General features: G+C 56.1%; 1 protein-coding gene across 2 annotated transcripts in view; it reads left to right on the forward strand.

Moving 5' to 3' along the window:
* MYO5B (myosin VB) overlaps positions 1-23,552 on the forward strand; it is a 189,222-nt gene that overhangs the window by 116,897 nt on the left and 48,773 nt on the right. For both annotated transcript variants that reach the window (XM_084888914.1, XM_084888915.1), the window contains exons 11-21: positions 1,379-1,460; positions 1,909-2,049; positions 4,724-4,846; positions 5,514-5,597; positions 9,674-9,823; positions 10,636-10,733; positions 13,406-13,492; positions 16,953-17,064; positions 18,238-18,449; positions 20,518-20,674; positions 21,828-22,067. In XM_084888914.1, coding sequence (XP_084745040.1) covers positions 1,379-1,460; positions 1,909-2,049; positions 4,724-4,846; positions 5,514-5,597; positions 9,674-9,823; positions 10,636-10,733; positions 13,406-13,492; positions 16,953-17,064; positions 18,238-18,449; positions 20,518-20,674; positions 21,828-22,067 — 1,486 coding nt within the window. The remainder of the gene's footprint in view (positions 1-1,378; positions 1,461-1,908; positions 2,050-4,723; positions 4,847-5,513; positions 5,598-9,673; positions 9,824-10,635; positions 10,734-13,405; positions 13,493-16,952; positions 17,065-18,237; positions 18,450-20,517; positions 20,675-21,827; positions 22,068-23,552) is intronic.

The following is a 23,552-nucleotide window of genomic DNA, read 5'->3' on the forward strand; positions in this document are numbered from 1 at the left end:
AAAATCCCAGCAGAAACATTATTCACCTGCCGCGTCACCGGAGGCTTTTAGAAGTTGGAAGCCAGAGAGCTGTGATTCATGGATATCCCCGTGAGGGAGGACCAGGGGCTATGGGGGGACAGTGTAAGATGTCCAACAGCTGAGCTATGGTGGTCATCACACACTGTACGCTTGTCAGGAACCCATCAGCGTAGCCCTGGCTGGTCTGCTCAGTGGTTAGAGGGCCGGCCCTCGCACAAAGAAGGGTCTCTGGTTCAACTCTCAGTCAAGGGCACGTACCTGGGTTGCAGCTTTGATCCTCGGCTGCGTGCAGGAGGCAAACAATGTCTCTCTCACATCGATGTTTCTCTCTCTCCCTCTCCCTCTCTCTCCCCCTCCCTCCTTCCCTTCTGCTCTCTCTAAAAATCAATTGGGGGGGGGGGGGGGAAGTGTCCTCTGGGGAAGATTAACAACAACAACAAAACCTCATAGAAGTATACCCTTTGATTTGCTGCATCTTACTGTACGTGAACTCTAAGCCAGGAACCAGGAACTGAAAAAGTGAACATCATCCCCGCCCAGGATGGAGAGAACAGGACGCGGTGGTGCACTGGGAGGCTGGGCCGGGGATGGGTGACAACACGGGCTGGTTCCTCCTTTCCGGAAGTTCCCTTGCTTCTGACTTTTAAGACACGATGCTCCGAGGTGTGTTTCTCCTTCTGGGATCACATCCTGTGGAGAGAACCCCAAATCAAAGATGAACATCCAGTATCTGTCACGGCGTCGCTAGCTGCTGAAAACTGGGAAAATAACTAAAGTGTTCCTTGAGAGGAGATGGCTACATCGTGATCCGCCTGGTGGGGTGGGGGTGGGGGGTGGCACAGCCAGCCCAGGAGAGCCTCTGGGTGGAACGGCCTCTCCCAGCCTGTAGGGGTTCCACCAGCTAAATCCCCCCCCCCCATCCTGCCCCTCACCTGGGCGCCCTGTGCACTCCTCGGGGCAATCCGTCAGTGGGACAGATCCTAAAACAGATGCCTCTGAGGAACCCATTGTGGAGAGTTCAATGATAAAAATCGTCTCGTTTTACATATCATCCCAGTGTGCTCAAAAACGTAAAATTGGTAAAAGGAAATCTATCGAGATGGAACTGGTCAGAGGGGGGCGGGCTCCGGGGTGACACACTCTGTCTGCGTTCTGCCCCTCCTAGCCGAGCAGGACTCTGCCCTGCCGGTCCCTGCGCCGGGGGGGTCTCCAGGCCCGGAAGCAGGACCCGGCCGGTGCCCACAGTCAGGGCGGAGCGGGGGAGGGGCAGGAGAGGGCAGCCTGGCCCCTGGGATCTCTCCCTCCCTCCAGTCACAGGAAGGGGCTCTCACTGTGTCCTCTCCCCTTCCCCTCGCAGGTTTGAGACGTTCGAGGTGAACAGCTTTGAGCAGTTTTGCATCAACTACGCGAACGAGAAGCTGCAGCAGCAGTTCAACTCGGTGGGCTCGGCGTCTGGACCTGGGGTCCGGGGTGGGGGCTCCGTCTTCCCGAGAGCCACGGCCCGGCCACGTCTCCTCCGTCAGGGCCGGGGGCTCTGGCTCTGCCCTGGCCTTCCTAGGGTTCCCGATGGTGCCCCAGCTTTAGACGGTGCTCCCGGCCGCTCCAGAGGAGGTCTGAATGGGGCTTCTGCCCTGGCCCTCCTGAGCCCTGGCGTGTGGGCCATTTGAGAATTGCAAGCAGCATGAGGCTGCTTGGGGCTGGCCAGGGTGGGGCATTGCAGGCGATGATTCCAATGCTGTGGAGGGTCACCTGGGAGGGAGGGCCACCTCGCTAGGCAGCCTTCCCAGCCGTCAGGACTGGTGCAGACCACATGGTTGCAGCTCAGGGCAGGTGAATGTTAAGGCGTGCGTGTGGGTCCCTGACCTTGACCTCCACCTCCCACCCTAGCATGTCTTCAAACTGGAGCAAGAAGAGTACATGAAGGAGCAGATCCCTTGGACCTTGATCGACTTTTACGACAACCAGCCTTGTATCGACCTCATAGAAGCCAAGCTGGGCATCCTAGACCTTCTGGACGAGGAGTGTAAGGTAAAGCCGGGGATGCTGTCCTCGCACCAGATCAGCTCTGGGCTTGGGGTGGGACGGGGCAGCTGGGTGGTGCCGGGCAACGTGGGGTCCCAGAGCCCGAATTTGCAGAGAGAAGTACTGTCTGTTCTGCACACCAGGAGGTACCAGAGGGACTGTGAGGGGCATCTATTCCTATGCGGCCCCTGTTGGCAAATACTGGGCAGCATGATTGTCACGATGTGATGGTGGCATGGATTCTGAGGGTGGGGATCTCCGTAGCTGTGTCAGGTGGCTCTGAGGGGCAGAGAGGCATGGCCTGTTGGCAGGTGAGACCCATGATTTCCCCGTTGAGCTTTCATGGGCGCCACCTGGCAGGGCAGAGGGTCAGGCCCTCTTCCCGGGACTTTGAGAGGAGAGTGCAGGCACTTGTATGAAGATACGTGCACATTTCCCCCTCTAGACTTTTAGAAAGTATTTTTCTTTAAAAATGATTGCAAAGACTAGGATAAAAGATAAATAAAAGGCACCACAGTTTTGCTATTTGGATAGTTGGGGGGAACTCCCTCACCATTCAGAAGTCAATGGTAAAAGAGAGTTGGTTGTACATTCTTTTTTAAAGGATTCAATTTGCTGCATATCCCGGAGTTGCTGATAGCCGCAATCTAGATTTTATCAGAACACAAAGTCTGGCTTCCTTTCTCCTGTGCCTGTTTTAAATCTACTTTAGATTTTTGGAGATAATGCCTTCCATCTAACCCTGCCTCTGGGCTGTCTTTAAAACTCTGTTGTCAGATAGGAGAGCATCAGAGGAAAGAACAGGACGCCCAGCCAGCCCGACCTGGACTGAACCCAGCGCGGCTGCTTCCCAGCTGTGTGTCCTTGAGCACGTTGCCTGCCCTCTCTGTCTCAGCTCCCTTGTCTATACAATGTGTCTAAATGAAGCTCATAGGATTATTGTGAGGATTAGCTACGTCCAAAGATAGAGGAAGGTTGTCTGGCCAGTAATAAGCACCGTGGACATTCGCTCATGGTATTCTCTGAGAATCTTCACCGTGAATTCTTGCTGCCCTGGCTTTTAGTTGAGGGAGGGGTGTGAGGAGAGAGACTGACCCTCATCAGGAAATACGTGTGCGCGTGACCTTGCTCATTGGTTCACACCCATCGGAATGAGTGCTTATGTAAGGATTATGAAGTCCAGTTTCGTTGTCAAGACAAGATGATTTTAATATGTTCTTATTGGCTTTTTAGAGAGAGAGGAAGGGAGAGGGTTAGAGAGATAGAAACAGCAATGAGAGCTCAACATCCTTGATTGGCTGCCTCCTGCACGTCCCTTACTGGGGATCAAACATGCAACTCGGGTATGTGCCCTGAAGAGGAGTCAAACCAGTGACCTCTTGGTTCATGGGTTGATGCTCAACCCCTGAGCAACACTGGCCAGGTACCATGATTTTGATCCCAACAAATACAAGTGTTGACTTAGGTGGGGCTTCTCATCACAGGTGGTAGCTGCCCTTCCTGTTACCCCAGTCTACTACATCAGGGATGTAGGTCCTAAGAGAGGGTGGGGATCTCTGTAGTTACCTTGCTTCTGCCTTGGTAACTACATCCAAGCAAGGTAACTACGTCCCCTGGCCGCCCTGCCAAGCCACCCTCCCCTCTACCTCCCCCCCCCCCCCCCCCCCCCCCCCCCCCCCCGTACCTGGTGTTTCTAAATATAAAACAGTATATATATAAAATGCTGAATTCGATACATTTTATTCTGTCTGCCTACCACAATTCATAGCCTTCTTCAAGAGAAGGTTTGCTTGAGTTTCCTAGGGCACTTAGCACTAGAAGTTCAATATTAGCTGTACCACACTGAACACTGAGAAAGATGTTTGCTTACCGAGTACTTGAGAAATTTGTTCTCAACGGTGTAAGCATTTTCCATGTGGCACAGATTGCATTAATTTACTAAACAAAGCTCTTTTTAAAGAGCTAGTGCAAGGGTCACCTTCAGGCCTGCCTGGTCCAAATGCACAGCCTAAACTAACGAGGGGCAGGCAATCCATAGGTCACCCTACCTAGGGGGGGAAGGGGGAAGGGGAGGGGAGCGGGGGGAGGGGAGCGGAGCTACTGAGGATGAGACACCTTCTCATTGCAAGGGTTCCCATCATCCTTGACTGTTGGAATGGTGACTGTTACATTTTCAACAAAGCAAACTGCTTTGCCATTTTTAAAAATATATATTTCTTTATTGATTTAAGAGAGGAAGGGAGAGGGAGAGATAAAAACATCCATGATGAGAGAGAATCATTGGTCAGCTGCTTCTTGCACGGCCGCCACAACCCGGGCACATGCCCTTGGCCGGAATTGAACCTGGGACACCAGCCCACGCAGAGTGTTGGGAACATACCGTGGCAGGATCCTGTGTGTCTGCGGTTGAATCTTGTTTTCTACGTCCACGTAGGGTCCACGTAGGGTAAGGTGACCAGGCGTCCTGCTTTTTAACAATTTGTCCCCCGCCCCTCGGCGTTTTTTTTCCCAAAAATCGGGACTTTTTTAAAAAGCCGCGGGACACATCGTTAAAAATCGGGGGCGTCTGGTCACCTTAATGTAGGGGCGTGAGGTCTACTCCCTGGCGGACTCCAGCCCCTGGCCTCAGCTCTTGGCTCCCTTTTCCCCTTCACGGAGCTCTGGGTCTGTGGTTCCACAGGTCCCCAAAGGAACGGACCAGAACTGGGCCCAGAAGCTGTACGACCGGCACGGGGGCAGCCAGCACTTCCAGAAGCCCCGCATGTCCAACACGGCCTTCATCATCGCGCACTTCGCCGACAAGGTGGGTCTGCTCCCCGGGCTCGGGGCTGTGCGGGCCCCGCCCAGTTCGGGACTCTGGCCTGTGTGGGAGCTGTCACAGCCTGAAGCCTCTAAAGTCTCTTTGTGGGGGCTGGGGGGGTGCCTTCCCCTCCTCCCCGGCCTCTCCACGCCACCTGTGTGTGTGCCACCCCATCACCACATGTCAGAATCCCATGGTGGCCTGGTCTCCCAGATGAGCGCCTGACAAACCTTCGCTGAGGTCTCTTTCTTGGGGATAGAGCAGCGTCACAGTCGGAGCCGGCTCTGGTGGAGCCTGAGAGAGAAGAGGGCAGGGAGAGGGGGCTGGTGGAGACAGAGGATTTTTCTCCATTGATTTCTGTTCGGCTGCACTAGCCCGGTGCTCCTCAGAGTCTCTGTGCACGAAGTGCCTGCATCTTGCTCAAGCGCAGGTTCCCATCCAGTGGGTCTGGAGTGTGGCGGACAACGGCGTCTGCACGCCCAAAAGGAAGGCTTCTCGAAGGAGGAACTCCTTTTTTTCCACAGAAGGAACGCCCAGTTAGTTCTCTGTGCAGGTCCAGACCACGTCTTGGTTTGCATTTTAAACGGGAGCAGCTGGGGGTTGCGGTTCCCGCTGCTCAGGGCAGCGGACAGGCCGCAGCACTGACCCCGTGTGCTTCCCCGCGGCCCAGGTGGAGTACCTCTCAGACGGGTTCCTGGAGAAAAACAGAGACACGGTGTATGAGGAGCACATCAACATCCTGAAAGCCAGCAAGGTACGGCGGGAGAAGCAGGGGAGGAGCCGGTGTCCACAGACAGAGCTTTCAAGGCCAGTGAGACAAGGAGAATGTAGCCAGGAAAGCCCGTTGCCGGCCTAAGAGGCTACAGTGGAGTTAATTCCCCATTGAGGCCTAAGAGGCTACAGTGTGGATAATTGCCCTTTCGGGGCTGCAATGTAGCTAATTCTTTCTCTGCCCCCAGAGAGCTAGGAATAATTACTAAAGAAATGCCTCTTTAACCGCCTTCCTTACTAACAAATTCATTTGTTTTTAACAGTAGGGGATGGAGGCTTTTCCCTCTCAGCTTTGACTTATAAAATAGGAAACCTTAAGAATATTTTTCCTCTGAAGATTTCCACTTCCAGGGCAGGATAGGTCAGAGGGCCCAGTGGTGGAGCGAGTGTGTGCCAGCGAGTGCCAGGTGACAAGGGTCGTCCTGGGCAGTTTAAAAATGAAACTTTATTTTGCTAGTCTCTCCTGTTCTCGGTTTCCATAACCCCGGCGCCCACACACCTACCAAGGGAACACTGGTGCCGTGCTTGAACTGGACTGTAGACTTGTGTCTCCCTAGTCTCTCACTAACAGCCCTTTTCTGTTGGAGGATCTACTCAGAACCCCGCCCTGCGTTTAGCCCCATGTGTACATTGTCTCCCAGTCGTCCTTGTTTTTAATGACCTTGATGAGCTTGGAGGGTGCTGTGTGGAGAGGGGCTATAGCATTTGGACGGGTTCAAGACTGGCACTAATGAGAGGACCCAGTCTTCTCATGGCCTCACCAGCTCGGAGGGCAGAGCCTCCCAGCACAATTATATCCAACAGCTAGAGCTGTCATCTTGAACCTGTGGTCTGAACACGTGGCCCCACTTGCCTGAGTGATATAGGCTGCAAGTAAACAAAGTTTGATCAGGTGCATGTAATGGAGTAGGATGGAAACCAAGTCCTTACTTTACCTCGTGGCATCTGCTGTAAAAATCAAGACTCGGCTTGTGGGCTTGGGCGCTGTCTCTCAGCGAGCAGCATCCAACCGGGACCCAGCTTTCATTCTCTTGTCTGTCTTTTCCAAGCCTTTCAGCAGCCCCCCTTGGCCGTGTCCTTCGCCATAGTGCTGGTCCTGTGTTTTGAAGGATGCCCTTTGGATTCTCTGGTGTTTTCCTCATAATAGACTGGGATTTGGGGAAGAGCACAGCAGGTGTGTGTGTAGCATGCTCATTGCACAGAGTCAGGGCACCTGACACCAACACGGTTTATCCGTGGATCCCTGGTGATGTTGGCCTTGGTCTCCATGACCCTTTAATCAAAGGGTCGTCCTGGGCATTCCGAATGCCATGTCTTTGCTCCATCTCAGTCGAGGAGCTGGAGACCAGCATGACCCAGAGGCCAGGTAAACCGTGTTGGCGGTGACTGTCCCTGAGGTCCAAAAGTCACGGTGGAGCTCCTGTCTGTGTCTTCGGCCAGACTCCCACTCACCCCGGAATGAAAGACTGTTGCTTCCTATCATGCTTCTTACAGATGACATTACATTTCATTTTGAGCAAATATGTTTGTGTGGTTTTTTTTTTAATGTGTTTTTCATTATTGTTTATTTTGTAAATTTTTATATAATGGCTTTATCTAGATATTTTCAGCACACTATAAAACTCTTGCTTTGAAAGGTATTTGGTTTAATTTACTTTCTGTTCAAAATCAGTTTGTGCTGGGCCGAGGAGCTCAATTGGTTAAAGCATTCTCCAGATTTGCCAAGGTTTTTGGTTGAATCCCCAGTCAGGACCCATACAAGAAGCAACCAATGAATGAATAAATAAGTGGAACAACAAATCTCTCTCGCTTTCGATCTTGCTCTCGCTCTCTCCCCCACACACTCTCTTTTCCCTTCTCTCTCAAAAATCAATTTTAAAACTTTTTTCTTTTTTAAAAAATATTTTTTTTATTGATTTCAGATGGAAGGGAGAGAGATAAACACAAACATCAATCATTGATTGGCTGCCTCCTACACATCCCCCACTGGGGATTGTGCTCGCAACCTGGGTATAGGTTGATGCTCAACCACTGAGCCATGCCAGCCGGACAATAAAAAAATAAAAAAATAAATTAAAAAAATTTAAATAAAAATAGTTTGTGCTGGTAGTTGAAAAGCTCCTAATGATATTTAGAATAAACAGACCTTCCCCTTTCCAATGTAGGAAGATGAAATGCTTAGACTTTTTCCCCAAAGTCCATTTAAAACCCTTTTACATGCAAATATTGCTTTCTTAAAAAGTGTAGATATTTTTTCCCAAAGAGGTACCTTGTAAAAGAATTGACTGAAAAGAAAATTTATTTTTTACTATGTTTACTGAAATGTTAAAGGAGATGCTAGGTGAGAGGTCCCAACCAAATGTTTATTACAGTGTATGGTTTTAGTTTCCTTTGTCTGTTCTAAAGGGAATATGTTTTATGTTCTTATAGACAGAACTGAGCAGTGAGTCCATGTGATTTCCAAGGGGACAGCTATGCAAATAGCTGTAACCAACAATGTTCCCAAACTGTCAAATGATCTTTAGAAAGCATTTTCCTATTTTTTAATCCCTTTCCAATAGGTTTGCCTCAGGCTTTTATAATCTCTGTATAAACTTGAATAGCAGAGAACACCAAAGCCAGTTCCTGTAGATAAGCAAATAGTGGCAAAGGGTCAGGGAAGTGCTGGGCTGGTTTGAAGGTATCATCTGAGTGTTTCCAAGGTTGAAGGGGGGACATGTTTTTTAAAGGCCCAGGTGGGTGCCATTTTTTATGGCCTAAGAAGAATTATAATAGTCCCATTGCTGGTTAGCCGGCTTATACACAGACTTGGCAATAGTTCTCTAAAAGCCCACGTGCAGTTAGTCAAAGAGAAAACATCTCTGTCTCTCCCTCACTCAGAAGTGTGTTCTTTTGCCTGAATCCTTAGTCAAGGTGACTGCTTTTCATGGAGACAGGAAGCTGGTTCACAGATGGGACCCTCAGGTGCCTGTCTGGCCCAGCCCCTTATCCAGGTGGCAGATGGGGTGGACCAGTGGTCGGCAAACTCATTAGTCAACAGAGCCAAATATCAACAGTACAACGATGGAAATTTATTTGGAGAGCCAAATTTTTTTAAACTTAAACTTTTAACGCCACTTCTTCAAAATAGACTCTCCCAGGCTGTGATATTTTATGGAAGAGCCACAATCAAGGGGCCAAAGAGCCGCATGTGGTTTGCGAGCCGTGATTTGCTGACCACTGGGTGGGCGAAGCAGTAATTGCTATTTCTTGCCTGGTCTTGTACTGCTGCCTGAGCCCAAGGTCAAACACGGTCTTTTCAGTCCCGTGGTCAAACAAGATGTCTCTCTACGTTCACTGAGTTTATAAAACGCATTCTGAGTAGAATGCATGTCCTACCCTTTCTTTCTCAGAGTTAGTGTCCCAGCCAACCCCTCTCCCTCTCCGTCTCCCTCCTAGAGAGCCAGCCCTCTCAAACACAGTCTCAGTAGCAGGGGCCTACAGCACACGTTGCTCTTAAACTATTGTAAAATACAAGCTATCCAGAATGTCCCCAGCTCAGGGGCCCGTCTGAAGGGGTTTCCTCCCTCCGGTCAGGCCAGGTACCCCGGTTTCACCAACATGCCCGGCCCTCCGCAGTGCCCGCTCCTGCTCACTCAGCCGCAGGCGGCAGGGAGGCCCTCTCCCCTCTTTGCTCATCCCAGCGCCTCGGTCCAGGCTTGGCTCCGGGCTAAGCCGGCTCCGGGCTTTGTGCTCTGCGAAGCCTTCCTGTGACGGCTGAGTTTAATGTTTCCGCCTGTACCGGGCTCCACTCTTTTATGTTGTTGAGAAACAGTCTGCTGGATGGACATACCACCTTCTGTGTGTCCGTTTCTCCACCCATGGGCGTCCGGGCGGCTTTCCCCTGGTGGCTGGCCGCCGAGGACCGCGGTGAACAAGCTCTGCCGTGACCTCGCTCCTCTCAGGTGCATCCTGGAAAGCTGCTCTGAGCGAGTGTGAGCCCAGTTCCAGTCCAAGCAGTCTTGTTTTCAGTAACCCTTCCCTCTCAACTCCCCCCCCCCCCCACTTTTTTGCTTCTAGTTCCCCCTGGTGGCTGACTTGTTTCATGACGACAAGGACGCTGTTCCTGCCCCCACCACTTCCTCCAAGGGCTCCAAGATCCATGTCCGCTCGGCCAGGCCCCCGATGAAAGTCTCCAACAAGGAGCACAAGAAGACGGTGGGCCACCAGGTCAGTCCGTGGGGCCGGGGGCTGTGGGCAGGGTGTGCAGGGGGGCCGTGCAGGGGGCCTCTGGAGAGGAGGGGCCCCCGTATCTCAGCTCGTATCCCAGCCCGCCACCCGGCTCAGTCTTTCTGTGCTGAAGAAGGAAACTGGGAACCCTTCTCCAGAGGGAGAGAGCAGGAGAGGGGAAGGGTGGCTGTAGCCCCAGGCGGGGCAGACAGTGCCAGTGGTGGGACCAGGGAACAGCCCCTCCGATGCCTGGGGCGGGGCCGGGGTGGAGGAGGATTGGGTAAGCCTGGGGGCCAGAACACAGCAAGCACCCTCCCTGCTTTGCAGTCATTGGGCTGCCATGCCCCGTGTGTCTCCCACGAGAAGAGATGGGAGCGCCACCACGCCCTGGGACACTAACCTTCTGTCACTGGATTTGCCTGTTACGGACTTTCCTGTAAAGGGAGTCCCTCCCAGTGGCCAGGCACCCGTGTGCAGGCCCCGGTGTGCAGGGGTCCGAGGCCTCCGGGCACGGTGATCATCTCTCGTGGCGCTTGGTCATCTCCTCGGACCCACGGCCCTGAGTTAGACACAGCAGGGGTGGCCTCTGCCCATTTGGTTCCCGGAGACCTGAGGCCAAATACAGGGGGAACTGATTTCAGCTATCCCGGTGGCCGGAGGGTCCGAGCTAGAGCCGGACCCAGGGCTCTGAGCCGCTTCCTGTCCTCTGGGCTGGCAGTCGTCCTCCGAGCGATGACAGTGGGCGCACCGTTACGTGTGTTGTGCGTCGCGTGAAGGTGCACCGGTGACCGGGCGCTGCTCTGTCCCCGCAGTTCCGCTCCTCCCTGCACCTGCTCATGGAGACCCTGAACGCCACCACACCGCACTACGTCCGCTGCATCAAGCCCAACGATGAGAAGCTCCCCTTCCAGTGAGTGTGCCGCCGCTCCGTGCCCTCCGAGGCGGGCCGGCGGGCCCCTCCGGCCCGGCTCCTCGTGCCTCCTTAGGGGTTAGGGCTCAGAGGAGCAGGGAGGGGCCGGCACAGCCACCCCCACGGGGTCTGCTGTCTTCACTGGGTGCATGATTGGCCCTCACCCCCTGGGTGGCAGACAGGTGACGCGTACGCTGCGCACAGGCCCACAGACACCCACCCAGGGTCACCTGTCTGCCGCCCACGAGGATTCAAGGGGATCAGAAGATACAGCCTTCCCCCTGCTCCCCCCCGCCATCCCCCGACCGCTCCCAGTGGCGGTACAGGGTGCACACTCGCTTCCGATGGAGACCACGTGAAAGTGCACCTGGAATGCTGGCCTGAGCAAGTTTCCCGGCGAATGTCCAGCTCAGGCATGGAGGCTCGCTGGAGCAGTGGGGAAGGAGCCTCGCCCGGAGGCAGCTCGACCCCAGACGGCCTGTCGAATGGTGGCACACTCTGGTGGTCCTGTCCCTCCCACCCCGCGGCCGCTGCGCTTCTGGGTCATCCACACTGGCTCGCCTTCCCACCACCCTCCCCAGCCTTCTCCGATCCGAACCCTGCCTTCTTTGATCCGAACCCTGCCTCTGTGTCCACCTTGGACCTTTCCTTCCGGTTCTGTCCACTCTTCCACAGTGGTGTTTACCCGCACCTGGAGAGCCACGGTACTTAAGGGTGTTTGTCCCTCTCCGGTGACTGCCAGACCCCAGACCACCATTTCTGCAGGCCTACGGCAGCTCCAGGGCCACTGCCCTCTTGGCCCGTCTGAAACCCCACCTCTTCCCCGCCAGGTTCCTCCTCACGTGGTCTCTGTCTGGGTGAATGCATAACCGCTCCCTGGCGTCTCACCCGCCCACCACACCATCTCGCAAACTAGAAACCTGAGAAGCACTCTGGACCAGAGCCGCCCAATAGCGCTTCCCGTGATGATGGGACCACCCCGTCATCGGCATCGTCCCGCGGGGCAGCCCTGGTCACGTGGGGCTCGTGGGTGCTGAGAATGTGGCTAGTGTGGTTGAGAAATGGAATCCTTTTTAAAAAATATGTTTTTATTGGCTTGAGAGAGAGAGAGAGAGAAAGGGAGAGGGATAGGAAAACATGATGGATCTGCTGCCTCCTGCACGCCCCCTGCTGGGCATCGAGCCCACAAGCCGGGCAGGTGCCCTGACTAGGAACTGAACCAGTGACCTCTTGGTTCATGAGTCGACACTCGATCCCTGAGCCACACCGGCCAGGCACAGAACTGAGTTCTTCATTTCACATCAGTGGCATTCAAATGCTCATAGGCAGCTAGTAGCTGCCATGTGGGACAGCACAACCCTTGTTCTTCCTCGTGCCTTCCTCCCCGTGGGCCGTCACGGTTAGAATCCCACGGAGGCCAACGGGCCTCCCTCTTGCCTTCTTCCCCATCCCCTTGTCTCAGACCCTCTTCCTCTCTTGCCTGGAGGCTGCCTGGAGCCCTCTATGTCCCACCTTGGCGCATCTTCTCCCATCACCTGAGCCCCTCACCTGCTCTTTTCTCCGGCCCGAAAGACACGTTCTAAACATTCTAAGCACGCTCCTCCCTCTTTCTGATTTCCTTTGTGCCCTCGCGTTTCTTTCCGTGAAGTAATTTGCTTGGGCAACGCTGACTCTCCGAGTGAATGCCTTGGCAAAGCGTGGCTCTCGCTCGCCGGGCCTCGTGCTGGAGAGGCTGGAGGCAGCCCCGAATCCGCCTCCCGTGACCGTGCCAACTGGGCTCTCTCTTCCCTTCCCCCGCGTCTGAGACACGCGCAGGGCCCCGTCCTCCGGCATCTGTGCACCAGCTGCCGCTGCCGGGAGAAAAGGGGCGGTTAGATGGCGGCCTGTGTGAGAGCCCGGTTATGTGTGACGGGCAGGAGCGGGGGAGCAGCTGGGGGCCCCCTCAGCTGTGGCCATGGGCAGCTCCCTCCGAGCCTGTGCCCGCCCCGTGCCGGTTCCTGCTGGGCCTCCTTTTCCAGGGAGAGACGTTGGGGATGTTGAAAGGGACTTCCTGGTCCAAACATCTCATTTGTCTGAGACCTTCCTTTGCCTTTTGGACCAAAAAAAATCTTCCCCCGGGAAAGAAAGAGGGCAGAACCCAGACTCCACTCCAGGCTCTGCCATCAGTGTTGGGCCATTCACCAGCTCATCCTTCACTCTTCATTCCATCATCTGTTAGCCATTTATGACAACCGTCATCATTTATAACAACCGTTATAAATGAATCCAAGGAGATAACATTGTTTAGATGGTGAAAATGTAGCCTTATTGACATTACCCTCGCAGGAGAGCGCAGTGTCCCTCCTCCCGCCCCGCCCCACCATCCCCAGTAGGGGGCGTGCAGGGGGCAGACCATCATTGATTCTCGCTCATCATTGATGTTTCTGCCTCTCTCGCTCCCTCTCCCTTCCTCTCTGAAGTCAATAAAAATACAATTAAAAAGAGTGTGCGCAGAGCGGAGATGCCGAAATGGCTCGTGAGGCCGCCCTCCGCGTCCTTACTCCGCTCCTCCCCTGGCTGTGCTCCCCGTGCGGGAGGGCTGGCCGCTCAGGGCGGGACGAGGTGGGCTTTCCGCTCCGGCTCTGGTTCTGCTTCGCCGCCGGCCACTCACTGCTTGTCCCCTGGTTCCGCAGCTTTGACCCGAAGAGGGCAGTGCAGCAGCTCCGAGCGTGCGGGGTGCTGGAGACGATCCGAATCAGCGCGGCCGGCTACCCGTCCAGGTACGTCCGCCGCCACGTGGGCTGTCCTGTCCTGTCCACCTCAGAGCTGTTCCCGAGCGCTGGGCCAGCGGGTGCTGGCAGAAACAAGTGTTCCCTCCGGGTCTGAAAATTGGGGGGGGGGCGGGGGGGGGGTCGCCAGCGACATCCTCGGGGCAGCTTTCCAATTTCGAACTGGCGGTGGTCTGGGTCAGTGGTCGGCAAACTCATTAGTCCTCAGAGCCAAGTATCATCAGTACAACGATTGACATTTCTTTTGAGAGCCCAGTTTTTTAAACTTAAACTTCTTCTAACGCCACTTCTGCAAAATAAACTCGCCCAGGCCGTGGTATTTTTGTGGAAGAGCCACACTCAAGGGGCTAGAGAGCCGCATGTGGCTCGAGAGCTGCAGCTTGCCGACCATGGGTCTGGGCGCATCACTGGCCACTTGCAAAGGAGACTCTTCTTGACTCCACTCCCACCTTGCCCCCTCCCTCTTTCCCCTTCTCTTATGGTAAAACACACCTCCTAGTTACTGTTTCTCAGTGTGTGGTTCAGTGGTATTAGCACATTTGTGTTGTCATGCATCTATCACCTGCAGAACTGAGATTTTCTACCCATGAAACAGTCACTCCCGTCCCCCCTCCCCCAACCCCTGACGACCACCACCACACTTCCTGCCTCAGCAGGAGCCGGAGGCAATGGGAAGCCGGGCTGCTTCCACACGAGTAGAGTCACACAGTGTCTGTCCTTCTGGGATGGTTTATTTCACGGAGCATCATGTCTTCGGGGTCCGCCCGTGTGGTAGCGAGTGTCCGAATGTGCTTCCCTTTTAAGGCTGAATAACAGCCCGTTGTGTGTGTAGCCCACACCTGGTTTGTCCGCTCCTCCGTCAGTGGACTCCTTCCAGTCCTGGGTCACAGGCCGTGGGGCAAGGGGTCCCTGGGGCTCGCCAGGAGCCCAGGCGAGGGCTGCGCTTCCCGCTGGGCTGCCAGGCGGAGTCCCTGTGCTCAGCCCCGAGGGAGGCCTGGCACCGCGCTCAGCCCTGCTCTCACAGTAACACGCTCAGTGCCCCACTGCCCCGTGCCAGGGAGGGCGAGGGAGAGGGCAGACGCCGCCAGGGCCAGCAGCGCTCTGCACGCCCCTCCCGCCCCTCCCGCCCCGGCTGCGCACACCTGTCTATTTTTATCCTCCGAGGAAATGTGGCTCTCTGAGAGTCTGATTTAAATGGAAATGAATCATTCAGCTGGAAATGTGCAGCGGTGGCTAAGGACTGTGTCCGTTATCGTGTACATAAAGCACCGTGAGGAATGCTCCGTCCGGGAGAGGGCTGGTCTGCCCTCCCGGCGCCCGCCCCACTCCTGTTGTGCCCGCGCAGTCATCCGTCTCCTCCTCGGGGCGCGGAGCCGCTCTGTGTCCCGGAGGAGCCGTGAAGCAAATGCCACTTAACAAAACAGTGACTGTGGGGCCACTGAGTATGCAACGTTTACATGTAGTGGTTTTTAAAAAGCTCCTTTCCTGCCCGGCTGGTATGTCTCAGTCGCTGTATCTCCAGATACAGCTGAACCAGGAGGTTCCTGGTTCATTTCCTGGTCAGAGTTAGGGTTAGGGTTAGGGTTAGGGTTAGGCATGGTCAGGGCACATGCCCGGGTTTTGGGTTCAGTCCTCAGTAGGGGGTGTGCACGAGGTAGCCGATCAATGATTTTCTCTCATCATTGATGTTTCTCTCTCTCTCTTCTCTCTGAAACCAATAAAATATATACATATTTTTTTAAAGACACCTTTTCCTAAATCTTCAGTTCTCCTTCACTTCATTTATCTCCTCTTGTTTACATAAGACAACAACAGAAACCTCAGTGGTGCTTTCTGGAAAGAGGCCCACCCACCTCCCGCTCCCGCCCCGTGGAGCGAGCAGCGTAGGGCTGTAGATGGAGATGGGGGCCCGAGAAAATGCCTGGTTGACTTTCCTGTTGAGTCGTGATTAAACTCACTCAGCCCCAGCCCCGTCATTAAAGTCCACAGTGAAAGGACGATGTTACCCTTCTTTGGAGTGTGGTAATTCTTTACTCGGGGTCTTGCAGCCTCCGTTTTTGGCTCCTTTGCCCGAGAACCCTGCTCCTGTCCTTGGGCTTGAGTCTGGCACAGGGTTCTCACCCGGGTGGCTCCTGGCGGTCACCTGGAAGGGGCCGAGCATTTCAGAAGCCAGGTGCCCTCCCCCACCCTCCTCACCCTCAGACCGGGCACATGGCCCTCACACCTTTGGCAAAGCTGCCAGGCTCCTGCAGCGTCTAGAACCGAAAGGAAAGCATGCCCCTCACATCCGTGTGGGGGAGACCTTAGGAAGCCTTTTTATTTTAAAAATATATTTTACTGATTTTTTACAGAGAGGAAGGGAGAGGGATAGAGAGTCACAAACATCGATAAGAGAGAAATACAGCTGCCTCTTGCACACCCCTACTGGGGATATGCCCGCAACCAAGGTACATGCCCTTGACCGGAATCGAACCTGGGACCTTTCAGTCCGCAGGCTGACGCTCTATCCACTGAGCCAAACCGGTTAAGGGACCTTGGGAAACCTTTGTGCTAGGAATCTTGGGCCCAAGGTGAATGTGACTGGGCAGTGGGTGCTGGGCTGTCCCACCCAACCCTGACCTGAAAAGTGGAAGGACCCGCACCATTTCCTAAGGGCCTGTGAGCACCCGATGGGCCGTCTCAGGGGCTGTCCTCTGTCGCCTGTTGTCATGTGCGTGGTCTGAGAGGCCGTGAGGTCCTGCAGGACTCTCGGAGTCGGTCCATCCAGGCAGTGCCCTCTCAAGACCTGCAGATCCTCCATCCGCCCACCCTGAGCCCTGGGCAGCCTGGGCACAGCGTTCCCACGGGCGATGGTTACGTCCAGCTTCGGGCTCTGGCTGGGACCCCAGAGAAGCGGAGGGGCTTGGGCGGGAAGGAGAGTAATTGCGATCTTCAGGAAGCTTTGTATCTTTCCAAACACTGCACATCCACGAACCCTCTGGCGGCTGGCATGCTGGGAGGCACCGCGTGAGGTGGGTGGCGTCTCTGGGTGTTGCAGACCATGGAGGTGAGGCATGTGGGCTGTGATCGTGGCCGCTGCCAGAGCCAGGCCCCTCTACTCTCTACCCCAGCTTCCCCAGTACCCGCTTTGGTGTCGGCGGTCACAGCGCCCTGCTCTCTTGTCATTTCCTTAGCCTGTGGCCTCTCTGAGGTAGAGAACTGTCGGCAGTAGGACATTTTCCAATTAAGAGCATTTGATGTTTTTAGCCCTGTGGAATGCTGCTCTAATGAGTCTCCCAGAGAAATTACAAGCTCCTAAGACAAGTGAGGACACAAATAACCATGAAACTGGGTGTGGGATATACCCTTAGAAATACTGACACCCCCTCCCCCCAGGCACTGTTGGGGACCACCTGGCCCTCCTGTGGTCAAGAGGCAGGATGTGTCACCTGATACACCTGTGTCCCCCCAGGTGGGCCTACCATGATTTCTTCAACCGCTACCGGATGCTGATGAAGAAGAGAGAGCTGGCCAGCGGAGACAAGAAGGCTATCTGCAGGTCTGTGCTGGAGAGCCTCATCAAGGTGAGCTGGGCCCCCGGGCCGGCCGGGCTCGGGGGTTAAAGGAACGCCGTGAGAATGGGGAAGGTGGGGGTGGGGGTTACCTGCCTCTGTGGGTTTTCCTCTCTCTCATTGGAACGGGTCCCAAGAGGTGAGTCCGTGTTCACACACCAGTGACTGAAGGAAAAGCCGCTCACCTGCCCGGGCACATCCTGGCTGTGTTCACGGCGCAGCACACAGCATTCCGCGTCCCCCTGGGCGACCGCGGGGAAGGGCAACCGATTTTAACGCCAACAGATGCAGTTAAGACAGTGATTATATGTCCCCCCAGCATTCCATAATCTAGTTTGAAACCAAGTAAAATTTACTTGGGGAGTTATGTGCAATCTTGGGGCTAATCTTTTTAAAATGTCAACTACATCAGGTCCTTCCCTTGCTCAGAGCCCTGAGGGGTCCCCCACTGATGCTCTGGCCTTTGGTAGTTAATTTCTCCCACCACCCACCCCCACTCCCCTACGCAGCCAGGCGTGCCCCCTCCCCGCCCCCCGCCATGCACAGCTTGCTGCCACCACAGACATTTGCATCAGCCCTGCTCTTCCAAACTCTCCTCCTCTAGGCTGCCTCCCTCAGCTCCTTCAGGGCTTTGCTCAGAGTTCCCCTCTGTAGAGATGACTGATTTGGTTACCCTATTTTAAAAAATATATATATTCTATTGATTTTCTACAGAGAGGAAGGGAGAGGGATAGAAAGTTAGAAACGTAGATCACTGCCTCCTGCACACCCCCCCACTGAGGACATGCCCGCAACCAAGGCACATGCCCTTGGACCAGAATCAAACCCAGGACCTTCCAGTCCACAGACTGATGCTCTATCCACTGAGCAAAACCAGTTTCGGCATGGTCACCCTACTTAAACAGCCCCATCCCACCCTCCCAACCCCGGCTCTGTCTTTTCCGTCCTCACCTGAAAACAGACTTGGTCTTTATCGTTCTGCCCTCGCATGCCAGTTACTCGAGGAGCAGGCGTCTTGTTCATTGTCATCCTGGGCCCTCGCCCGGGGCCCGTGCCGAGTGGCTGTGGGCCCACGGAGCAGGGCGCGCGAGCTCCGCCCGGGAGTTCCGCGCTGGAGGGACAGGGGCGGGCACGTCACCTCGCTGCTCCCTGATGGCGGGCCGCCGCCCTGCTTGCCTTGTGAAGGACCCGGACAAGTTCCAGTTCGGCCGCACCAAGATCTTCTTCCGGGCCGGCCAGGTAGCCTACCTGGAGAAGCTTCGGGCCGACAAGTTCCGGGCGGCCACCATCACCATCCAGAAGACCGTCCGGGGCTGGCTGCAGAGGGTGAAGTACCGCAGGCTGAAGGGGGCGACCCTGACCCTGCAGAGGTACTGCCGAGGACTCCTGGCCCGCAGGTGAGCCACGCGGGGGAGAGGCAGGGCCAGGGACTGGCCGGTTCTCTCAGCTCAGAGACCTCTCTTGGCCTCTGTCCTTAAAGAGGTTACTGCTGGGCCCTGACCGCACCCTGACTTCTTCCCGGCAGCTGGGCCCCCCTCTCCCGTACCCCTCCCACCTGAGGGAGTAGGTCTAGTTCCCAGGTCTCCTGCCTCCCCCTGTCTAGTCATCCCCCCAGCGCTAGCCCAGGACTGGCTGGTTGCGCTACAGAACCACCCCTTTCCTTTTGCTTAAGCTCCGAAGTAAAAACGGTCTTCTTCCAGAAGAAGCAACACATCAGCCTTTCTGTTACAGTGAACTCACACTCTGCTTCAGGTGTGCAGGGAGTTTAAGAGCGGGGCTGGAACGTCCAGGGGGCCCCTTTTGAGTTGCTGCAGCTGAGTCAGCAAAGGAGGGTGACCGTCTAACCACAGGCAGCCACCGGGGGGCAGAGCCCCGAGGCCGGCAGGGCTCCCTGTCCAGCTAACACCTGCCCACGACGCCTTCTGCTTTCAATAATTTTTTTTTTTTTAAATTCTATGAGTCTCTGTTTCTTTCTTTTTTTTTTAAATATATTTTATTGATTTTATACAGAGAGGAATGGAGAGAGATAGAGAGTTAGAAACATCGATGAGAGAGAGTCATCGACCAGCTGCCTCTTGCACACCCCCTACTGGGGATATGCCCGCAACCAAGGTACATGCCCTTGACCGGAATCGAACCCGGGACCCTTCAGTCCCCAAGCCGACGCTCTATCCATTGAGCCAAACCGGTCCCGGCACGCCTTCTGCTTTCAAATGCTTCCCTCCTGACGGGTGTCACTGGGTGAGCAAGCGCTGACGCGGTCTGGGTGTCTCCACTGAGAGGGACTCGGAGGAGCGGCCAGTGACCTCTGCCCCGGGGACTTCCCTGGAGAAGTGACAGGAATTGCCATGCGGTCTTATGTTGGAGGCAGTGCAGCGTGGTCTCCTCAGCTGGCATGTGGAAACGCTGAGCCGCGGAGTCCTTTGTATTGTACACCCGGAGGCTTGCTGCTGCTCGCCCTCGGGCCCGGCGGGGGCTGTCTATCCAAGCATAACCAGAGGCGGGAGACTTTTAGACCGTCACACAGGCGGAGACAGCCTCTGGGACAAAGGCTGTAGGATGAGAGGTCTGTTCGTGGCAGCAGCACAGAGTGATCGCGGACGCCTGTGTCCCCTGTTGTCACGGGCAAGCCTGCATGGCTCTGCCTTCGGTGGTGTGCTCCCTGTGGGGACTGTGCTGGTGGGCACGCAGGCCCAGCCATACAGGGACCCTGGGGGAGCCAGGAGTCAGGGTCATCTCGGGCCTCGGGGCTGGGTGGGGGTGCGCCTCCTTGGGGCTGCGTTAGATGAGGTCCAAGTCCTTCCCGCTTTAATGGTCTGAGTCTCGGCTGAGGGCTGGCTGTGAGCCTGGCACCAAGCCCTTTAGGAGGTAAGATGTGTGAGACTGATGTTCTCTGCCTTTAGGCGGGAGGGCTGCAGGGGGATGGGAGGGCGGAGAGAGTGGGGTGGGGAGCAGAAATGAAATAGGAAAGTCTGTGTCCATGTGCCATGCGACCCAGGCAGAAAGGGCTGGGGATAGAAAACGGCCAGCTTAGGGCAGCCTGAGAGGGTTCTGTCCATTCAGCAAACCTTTCCCAAGCACCTGCCAGGCCAGGCCCTGCCCTAGATGCAGGGGGCGCAAGGATGATTGAGACACGGTCCCTGATATCGCCAAGCCTGGTGAGGCCAGGGTACAGAGAGACAGACAGACAGACGTGCTATGCCCCGGTGGCAGCGAGGGGCTTGCAGGTGGGGAACGGGCAGGGCAAGGGCACAGGTGGTCAGACCGAAGAGTCTGGGACTTGTGGGAAGACTCGGAGTTACAGAGAAGAGGCTAATTCCGCTCTGAGCCTGCACTTGCAGTGCTCAAGGCATTGCTACCATCAGCCCTGGCGTGACCTGGGATGACCTTTACCCAGCGGGAGGGGCTCCGTTCAGGGCCAGCTCAGGCGCCCTGTCAGCAGACCCACCCTCTCTCCCTCCCCAGGCTGGCCGAGCATCTGCGGAGGACGCGGGCGGCCGTGGTGTTCCAGAAGCAGTACCGCATGCGGAGGGCCCGCCGGGCCTACCAGAGGGTCCGCGGGGCGGCCATCGCCATCCAGGCCTGCACGCGGGGCATGTTCGTGCGGAGGACCTACCGCCAGGTGCGTGCCACGCTGGGTGCGAGCTCAGCCCGCAGCCGCGGCAGAGGAGCTGTCACCGCGATGAACGTTTGTTTTCCCTAAGTGGCTTCACAACTCAGTCCTCACAGAGCCCTACCCAGTGTGTGCGTGTGTGTTTGTGTGTGTGCATTTGTGTATGTGTGTATGTTTGTGTGCATTTGTGTACATGTGTGTACTTGTGTACGTATGTGTGCGTGCATGTGCGTGTGTGCTCACGTTTGTGTATGTACGTGTGTGCATTTGTGTATGTGTGTGTGTGTGTGTGTGTGTGTGTGTGTGTGTTTGAGGTTTGGCTCAGTGATTGAGGAGGCAGGCGTCTCACAGCAGCTGAGACCAGGGAAGCCTGCGGCGTTCAGCTCCGGTGTGAAGGCCTGAGAACCAGGGAGCCCTCGTGCACATCCCCCTGTGGGCGGGGGAAGAGGAGCTGTCTCACTGAACAGTGAAAAAGGGACACATTCTCCGTCCTCTGCCTTGTGTTCCATTCAGCCCTGTGGATTGGGGGTGCCCACCCACACTGGGAGGCAGTCTGCTGAGCACCTCAAATGCTCACCTCCCTGGGAACACCCTCCCAGGCACATCCAGAAACAGTGCCTAACCTGGGCTCCCACAGCCAGTGGACAAGACAAACCGCCACAGCCAGGAAGGGTGCACACCTGTGTTCCCCTCTGACAGCCGAGATGCTTGGAGAAGCTGAGTCACCCCTTCCCCTCCCCCCCGGACACTCAGCCTGTGGCAGAGCCCGGTGACCCTCGGGCTCGCTCAGACGAGAGCAGGGTGATGGGCATCATCAGGTCTAGACCCTGGATGAACAGAGCAGGAGCCTTAAACCCCGCAAGGTGAGGTCAGGAGAGGGACTCTCACCGCCTCCGTGCCAGGCCATTACCCGAGAGGCTGAGCTGCCTGGTTAGGTGGACCCGCCCAAGTCCAAGCGAGTCCCTCCACCAATCCCCCCACACACACCTGTGGTTTGACAGCTGCCTCCCTGCAGGCATGAAAGGTAAGCCTCAGGGAGGCCTCGTCCCTGTGCTTCCTAACACTGAGGCTGGCCACGGCTCCCCCTGCCCGGGCTGTGGGTGAGCCTCTCGGCTCCCGTCCTGCAGCCGGAACCCACAGGCGTGTCCTGGTTCCCTTCCAGGCCCTCCGGGAGCACAAGGCCACCGTCATCCAGAAGCATGTGCGGGGCTGGGCGGCACGCAGGCACTTCCTGCGGCTGCGGGGTGCTGCCATCATCATCCAGTGCGCCTTCCGGAGCCTCAAGGCCAGGCAGGAGCTGAAGGCCCTCAAGATCGAGGCTCGCTCCGCAGAGCACCTGAAGCGCCTCAACGTGGGCATGGAGAACAAGGTGGTGCAGCTGCAGCGGAAGATCGACGACCAGGTGGGTGCCACGCGCTCCCACCCAGAGGTGTGGGTGGGCGGTGGGTGCTCCGGGGGCAGGTGTGAGCGCGACCCATGGCTTCCTCGGGAACCGCATGCCAGGCAGGGACCCAAGAGCGGGCATGTGTCCACAGGATGTCACCCTCTCGGCAGGAGTGGCTAGGACTATGCTCGGCAGAGTGGCCGCCCCACGGATGTCCGCGTCCTACTCCCCAGAGCCTCTGTCGCCCTACAGAGCGAAAGATGAGGCGTGGAAGGGTGCACACACACCCATGCACCCACTTTCTGATGTCCGAGTGGCCCGTCTTCCTTGTTCTCTCTTCAGAGCAACTCTATGGGCTGTTTCTCGCACTTCGTCGGGCTCGGTGACCAGAGGGTGACTTTGACCCGTGGGATGGTGGGTTCCGAGGGCGCAGTCTTGTGCTGATGGGGCCGGCAGCCCCCATTGCCCTCAGGACTCTCTCTGGCAGCCTCCCACGGGCCAGGCCCTGGGATGGGTGTTTCATGTTCCCTCTCATCTGACCCTCACCCAGCTCTGCGAGGGCATGTTACAGATGAGGAAATAGTGGATCAGGGACATTGAGTACCTTGCTGAGGTCATAGAATGAGCAAGTTCTAGAGCCAGGATTTCCACCCAGGCTGGTCGGATCCCACAGCTGTAACAAGGGCGCGGCTGATGTGTTTCACCCCAAACGTCACTCAGCTTCAGGCCTTTCTGGTGGCTCTGAAAGTGGGCCCCCTGTCACTGTGCTCGGGCGGGGGTCCAGGTGGCCACAGGACCAGCTCCCGCGGTTCCCCTGAGAAGGGAAAGGGAGAGAACAACGGGTGTGCGTGGGGTGGGGTGGGGAGGAGGCGGGAGATAGAGGTGGGCCGCCAGGTCACTTGGTTTTATTGCTTCGGAGGTCACTTGGTTTTACCGCACCTGCTCTACCATAAGTATTTTCAAGCTTCTCATGACCCCAATAGGGCAAGGAAATAAATGAGCCATTTTACACCAGAGCCAGCTGCCCAGAACAAGAGCCCAGAAGCAGCGGGGAGAGAACAGTTAAACATGCCTACTCTGCTCTGGAAAAAAAAAAAAATCCTGATTAGAGACTGATGTTTCTGTTCTGTGTGAGTTTCACCGGGTGTCTGGATTGGCAAGCAAGACAGGAAGCTCATGCGGGTAGAGGACACTGGGCACCTGCCGGCCGCGATGTGCCGGGTCAGGGGAGAAGCGCCTGCACCTGGAGGGCCGGATGGACAGGAGAGGCCCGGGCCCTGGGGCAGGCGTCAGGAAAAACACGCCAGCACAGAGAAGACCCCGTCTTCCATTGTGGATAACGGTTTTCATGATTGCTATTGTGCTGTTAATCCCTGACCAAAAGAGAGAGTTGGGTCAGATTTTGCCAATGAACCTTCTGGGCAAAGTGTAGTCCGGGCTTTGCTGGCGGGGCCGCACCCTGCCCGGAGCCCTGGGCTCCGCCGGCCACCTCCCCCTGGGTTT

The sequence above is a fragment of the Pipistrellus hanaki genome (assembly GCF_964339955.1).
Source record: "Pipistrellus hanaki genome assembly, chromosome: 6".
NCBI classification, from domain to species: Eukaryota; Metazoa; Chordata; class Mammalia; order Chiroptera; family Vespertilionidae; genus Pipistrellus; species Pipistrellus hanaki.